Genomic DNA, 7298 nt, shown 5'->3' with positions numbered 1-7298 from the left:
ATGAATGTAAGACTTTGAAATATCCAAAAAGCGATCGAATTAGAGCTCTTTGTGGCTCATCCAAACATACTTCGTCTTCCGAAGCATACTTTTTTGAAACTGCTTACGAGCAAAGGAAAAAGTTTGAGCAACCACTTATAATAGGACAGTCCTCTTCTCATGGAGTGATAAATGTTTTACCGTTAATGGATAACAATGATAAAAAGTCAAAAATATGGCACTGTGACGAGAAACGATGCCGCATAAGTGATATTTCCTTGGAAAAGTATGTGAAATTGTTGGAAGAGTTTGAAGGAGCTACTATAAAGAAGATAATGAATGCTAAATTCATGGCGCGGCTCAAAAATTGTTCTGTTTCACATATGAGTAGCAGATTGGGACATCCTCCGGACTGTTATGCGAATCCAAATATTTGCGAATCATACATTGCAACGATAAGCACTTTATCGCCTCATTTTCCTCTCGTGAGAAATATTCGAATAAATGTCTACAAATTGATAGGCAATTATAAAAAATTTCATCATTTGTTTTCAGCTTTGAGATTTGTCAATATGGATAAATTGCTGGAAATTTCCAATGATGCAAAGGTTAAAGCAAGATTTTACAAAAACAATTTGACCGTTAGTTTGGACGAGGAAAAAATTTTGTCGCAAAATTACGAAGCGTTTACAGTTATGAAAAAGAGATTGTTGGATACACCACGTTTCCCTTGTGTCTCTTGCGAAAAACTATGTGTGAATAGTGACGTTTCTGAGCTAAAAAAGCTGAAAAAACCAGTAGAGGGACCTTTTTGGAAAAACTTGATGACTTACGTAACAGAACACAATAGCGATACTGGATTAATTTGTAAGTTTTGTTTGGGCAAATTTCGGAAAGGCATGTTGCCTTCTACTTGCGTTTTGAATAATCTTGCCGTAAAACCATTACCGGATGTTTTGTCGGATTTCAATGATTACGAAAAAATGTTAATCAAGAGAATGAGCAGCTTCCAAGTAGTGCAAACAATGGGCGCTGTTTCGAACAAACATTTGCCGCACAGACAAATGATCCGTAAAGTAAAAGGTAGAACATTTCATTTGCCACTTCCTTTACAAGAAACATTGGATAAGATATGTCCTCCGGAAAATCCTATAAATTTGAAACACGAGTTGCACATTCTCGTTCGAGGTATGCCTAAAAAATCAAAAGTTGTTTGGGAAAATTTGGTGGATATTAATAAAGTGTTTAAGGCTTTGCAATGGTTAAAAGAAAATAATCCGCACTATTCGGAAATTCGTCTTCCAGCGTCATCTGATGATTTATTAAATGAGAAGTTGCAAGAAACAGAATATCAGATCGTCGATGATGGGGGCGAGGAGAGCAATAATGACGAAATAGATGAGGTGGTTGAGGACACCGTACAGCAGATTAAAGATAATGACCAAATCGTTTTGAAACGTAAGGCTTTCCTGACGCAAATTACCAAAGACTCGGGTATTAATGATCAGTATACGATATACCCAATGCGCGTGAAAAGGATTGATAACGAATCTGCACTCAAACTTTATCAAATGTTAAAAATCGAAGATGTTCCAATGGATAATCGTTATAAATATCTGGATGTCATGTGTTTCCCCGATTTATATCCAGAGGGTATCAATGGACAACGAGAAGATAGAAATTTTGCATTACCGGAATATTTATTCATCAGAACGCGATTGATGTCGAAACACAATAGATTCAGATTGAATCCGCAGTACTTGTTTTTCCTTCTTCATGATACTAACAACCGACAATTGAAAAACGGTATATATTATACGATGATGGTTGCTAACGCACGAGAGAGATATACTGCTGATAGATACTTGAACGAATTGAAAGACGAACAATTGGAATCGAATTTAATGAGTATTTTCGGAAAACTGAGAAATACGGATCAATTTTGGCGACAACCATCCAATAATGTGAAATGCATGACTCTGCATTACGGCCCAGCAACGTGGTTTTTGACTTTGAGTCCTAGTGAATGGAAATGGTCCGATTTGGGTGAATATTTACGAGACATGAATCCCGATAAAGAGAAGTTAAGCATTAACGAACTAATCGCATATGACCCTGTTAGCACGTCTAGATTCATGTGCATAAAATTCAAAGCCATGATTGATTTTATTCGTTCAGTTGATAACCCAATAGGGGAAGTAATCCACTACTTCTGGCGATTAGAATATCAAACTAGAGGTATCCAGCACATGCATTGCTTGATTTGGATAAGAGATGCTCCTGTGCTAGGAAAATCGCCGGATGAAGAAGTTGTTTCGTTTATTCAAAAATACGTGACGTGCGAAATTCCAGATAAAAACGTTTCGCCAACATTGTACGAAACGGTTACAAGTGATCAGAATCATAAACATAACTCGTATTGCATGCGTACAAAGAAAACCGAAACAAATATTTACAGAAAGTGTCGGTTTGATTTTCCGCGATCAGTTACGACAAATTTCGTTTTAAGAGACGTTGTCACTTCAATAGTGGGTAGAAAAAATTTACGCAGTAGAAGCAGGTTGTACGATCTTCCTCGCAAGAAGTCGGAGAGGTTTATTAATGATTATAATCCGGCTATCAAATTGGCTTGGGAGGGAAATATGGACATACAATTTGTTGGAGAAAAATCAGAGTTTTTAAACTCGTATTTAACAAAATACACGACAAAGTCGGAAAAATGTAACATAGACTTTGAAATGATAGATTCCAATAAGCCTTTGGCATCGAAATTGTGGAATTTTGCGATGCGTCGTTTGAATAACAGAGAATGCGGTGCTTTAGAAGCTGCGGATACACTATTAGGGCATCCCTTGTATGGTACGGATTGTGATACCATTATCAAATGGATCGACGTCAATGAAGTGAGAAACAGAAAAGTTAAAACATTCAATGAAATTACAGCTCTCGATAAAAATTCTACGAATATCTATTGTCCGTCGCTCATCGATGATCATTATCCAAACAGACCTAAAGAACTAGAATCATTGAATTTGTACGATTTTACTAGATTCTGGGACATTGTAAAACAGATGCCAAAAAGTGACGAGGTCGAATATTACGAACTGGTATCGCGTTTATTTGTAAAGAAACGAAAAAAGGGTAGTTTAATAAACCATTACCGATTCAATGTAAAAACTGAACCCGAAAAGTACTTTTACTCGCTGCTTCTTCTGTTCAAACCATGGAGAGATTCGAGTGAACTCAAAGGTGCGTACGAAACTTACACGGATGCCTTTAAGAATTCAGAGACTGGATTGACGAAGGCAATGAAATATCACGAAAGGCTCGAAGAAATACAGAAAGCTTTTGAGGATGTTACTGAATTGATCGAGAAGCGTGAAAATGATTTAAAAATAGCAGACGGAGACAAATCTGATGACGATGAACTGGATTGCAATCCAGTACAAGCTGACGACGCGATGAAAAATCTGGAAGATTTTGGTAAGATTGACGCCCCGATTAATTTATCGCAAATGATGTCGCAATTGAACAAAGATCAGAAAAGAGTCTTCGACAGGGTATGCCAAGTTTTACAAAATAAAAATCATATTCTACGATTGTACGTAAGCGGTGAGGGTGGTACAGGAAAAAGTTTTCTTATTGAAACGATCAAACATTGGATCAAAATAAATTTGAAAAAAACGACTGCGATATCTGCTCCCACGGGTATTGCAGCATTCAATATCGATGGCCTGACAATCCATAGAATGTTTCAGCTACCCGTCACTCATGAATCTACGCCTAAGTACGTGCAATTGTCAGACGTAATCTTGAAAATTTTGAGAGACAAATTGAAGAATGTCGAACTATTCATAATCGATGAAGTATCCATGATTTCGAATGTGACACTTATGTTTATCAATCTACGATTATGTGAAATTTTTGATACGACAGATACAAATGATGGTTTCTTTGGTAGAAAACACATTCTCTTGTTTGGAGACTTGTTGCAGCTTCCTCCTGTAAAAGGACATCCTCCGTTCGTTAAAATGTCTCGATCAGATGTTCAGAAGTATTTAGGTACCATGGGTGGATTTGACTTGTGGAGATTGTTTGATTACGACGAACTCTTGATAAATATGCGACAAAGAGGCGACAACAGATATCGCGATATACTTTCTAGAATACGAATAGGTCTCATAACGGATTCTGACATCAATGTACTTGAATCAAGAAAAATCATTTTCAAAGAAAATAGTTGCGACGAAAGATTGAATGAACTTTACACTTATATGAATCAATTACCGACCGATACAATATGTTTATTACCTACGTGTTATTTGTGCAAGGTTTTGAACACGGCAATGCTTAATAAAATCGACGGCGAGGAAATTCTACTAATAGCAGAAGATGATGTCGACTGTGCTCCAGCAATGAGAAAAAAAGTGCAAAAAACCTTGGAAGATAAAGATGACAAAGTTTCAGAAACGGCAGGCATTGAAAGAGTAATAATGATTAAAATTGGTGCTAAAGTGATGATTCGACGAAACATTGACGTAACTCTGGGACTTGTCAACGGAACAATAGGCAATGTAGTTGCGGTTAATCGTGCTGCTGATGGAAATATTTATTCCGTCACATTAGTTACTTCGGATAACAAAGAATTCGCAATAACGAGAGTAGACATTAAATTCGAGATATTTCACAAAATAGTGGTACATCGCAAACAATTTCCATTGTCCCTCAGTTATGGAATAACTATACACAAAAGTCAAGGCGTTACGTGTAAAAATGCAATGATGGATCTGGGAACGACTGTATTCAGTGATGGTCAAGCCTATGTAGGTTTGTCTCGAGTGAGTACATTGGAAGGCCTACATTTGATAAACTTCAATCCGGCATCAGTTCAAGCACACTCAGGAGCCATTTCGGAATATAATCGACTAAGATCTTTGTTCAAATCTCAGCTGCCACAAATCGATTTATCCAAGAAAAAGGCTATAAAAGTTTACGATCGTCGATGGACCATACCTAGTATCATTGATAATGTACAGAATCATGGTTGCGAGGAATCAAAAAGTGTAATTACGTGGAAAATATACGGCCTTCTTAATGACGATAATGTTTCGTGTTACGCTAATGTAATATTGCAGTGTGTATTTCATTGCGTGCGTATCAGGCAACAAATACTAAAATATAAAGCATCGAACGCATTGACTGATGCTATATGCGCGTATACTGAGCGTAAATATTGCAACGTTCAAGCGGTTAGAAGATCTGTCGGAGAATGCTTCGAAGAACGAATACAACAAGATGCTTCGCAATTTTTCATGGCTCTAATGTCGACGTATTCTGAAATCAATGATATATTGGAACACGAATTGAAGCACGTAACATGTTGCTCAAATGCCAAATGTAATTACACGGTAACTACGTTGGAAAAAAGTTGTTTGCTAATATTACCTATACAATCGACATTAAAAAGGAAAAGAGGTGTCACGCTACAAACTTTGATTGATTCGGAATTTTCCAAATGGGAAACGATAGACGGCAGTTGTAACGCATGTAAAGGTTCCGTTCTGAAAAAGAAAACCGTAATCGAATCGACTTTATCCATCTTAGTGATACAGCTCAATTTATACACTTTTGTGAACGGTGTTTGCAAAAAAATTATCAACAATCGGATTAACGCCGTACCGACGAATAATATCACGATAGATAAAAAAAAGTACAAGGTAATAAGCGCTATATTTCACGAAGGCGAAGAAATGAATCGTGGTCACTACACGTGTATGTTGAGAGCAGAAAAAAAATCAGAATGGTATTGCTCTAATGACATGAAAGTCATTAAGAAAAACTGGCCCAAAGGAGCACAAGGGGCGTACATATTGTTCTTGGAGCAGATTAAGTGATTTTGGAAATAACTGCATTTAATGACACTTTCCTCGAATGTAAGTGTCGGAATTTCTTTGTAGTAAATTTACGTGAATTTTTTAGATCCGGAAAATTATAACAATTAATCGGCTGCTCTGGCGCTTCATAAAAGCTGCCGTAGGCGCTGAACTAAAACATCGGCTGCCATAGCGCTGAGTTTAGACTTGTCCTAGGTGCCAAATTAAAAAAATTATTTTTGGGCCCCAAACAAAAATTATTTTCGCAATTATAGCGTTTACGGCTGCAATAGCGTTGAATTCAGGCTTGCCCTAGGCGGTCAATTAGAAAAATCTGGGATAGAATTCTGTGCACAAAATGTAAAAAAGTAGGTGATATAGCACAAAAATTCATAAATGATAAGATCAGGCCAAGTTCCAAAAAAGACACTCCAATATGTTTATATTTTAATAATAATCTGAATTTTTAATATATTACCAACATGAAAAGTAACTGATATATTGTTCAAGGTGCAAATTCAAAATAAACATACATAAAATATACATAAAATGTATAAATAAAACTGATCATAATTTGATTCTAGAAAGTAAGTGATATATTATTCTTAGTGCACATACAAAATTTTTTAAAATTTAATTAAAATAACAAAATATTTATTAAAAAATACAAAAACACTTGGCGCTGCCAACGGGCTTCACCATCCCCCCCCCCCCTAGCGCAACCCCTTTCCGCCATTTCCCCCTTTCCTCCCCCCCCCCCCCCCCGTCAAGAGGCTCCACCACCCCTCCACCCCTTTACATCTTTACACCTATAGTATTATGAAACAACGAAAATGAGTAATAATGTAATAATAGCATGATTAACTGACATCATGTAATTAATTGACATTATGTAAGTTAACATGTTGTTCGGTGTGGCAGCGCCAAGTGTTTTTGTATTTTTTAATAAATATTTTGTTATTTTAATTAAATTTTAAAAAATTTTGTATGTGCACTAAGAATAATATATCACTTACTTTCTAGAATCAAATTATGATCAGTTTTATTTATACATTTTATGTATATTTTATGTATGTTTATTTTGAATTTGCACCTTGAACAATATATCAGTTACTTTTCATGTTGGTAATATATTAAAAATTCAGATTATTATTAAAATATAAACATATTGGAGTGTCTTTTTTGGAACTTGGCCTGATCTTATCATTTATGAATTTTTGTGCTATTCTCATTATTCTAATCATAAAAGTATTACGATAAGATTATCCAGAACTTAATTTTCAGAGATATTCTAATTTAAATTTTATATTGAAATATGTCAGATTAAGATATAAAATAACTCGAAAAGTATTTAAAAAAAACTTCTAAAAGTATGAAAAAAAAAAATTATATCCTTCAATCTTGTTAATATTTTATTAACAAATAAACTGCCATGTAATAGAATTT

At 35.5% G+C, this 7298-nt stretch overlaps 1 protein-coding gene across 1 annotated transcript; it reads left to right on the top strand.

The window, feature by feature from the left end:
- The first annotated feature begins 551 nt into the window (after nucleotides 1-551).
- Nucleotides 552-5873, top strand: LOC137001700 (uncharacterized). Its single transcript, XM_067360807.1, has one exon. The coding sequence runs from the start codon at nucleotides 552-554 to the stop codon at nucleotides 5871-5873; it is 5322 nt and encodes a 1773-aa protein (XP_067216908.1).
- The last annotated feature ends 1425 nt before the right edge of the window (nucleotides 5874-7298 follow it).

The sequence above is a fragment of the Linepithema humile genome, chromosome 8 (genome assembly GCF_040581485.1).
Source record: "Linepithema humile isolate Giens D197 chromosome 8, Lhum_UNIL_v1.0, whole genome shotgun sequence".
Taxonomy (NCBI): Eukaryota; Metazoa; Arthropoda; class Insecta; order Hymenoptera; family Formicidae; genus Linepithema; species Linepithema humile.
The sequence above is the reverse complement of the archived record's forward strand: the minus strand, read 5'-3'. Positions and strand labels throughout refer to the sequence as shown.

What these genes read in the sequence shown, in the direction of transcription:
- LOC137001700 (XM_067360807.1), top strand. Translation starts at nt 552, where the DNA reads ATGGATAAATTGCTGGAAATTTCCAATGATGCAAAGGTTAAAGCAAGA.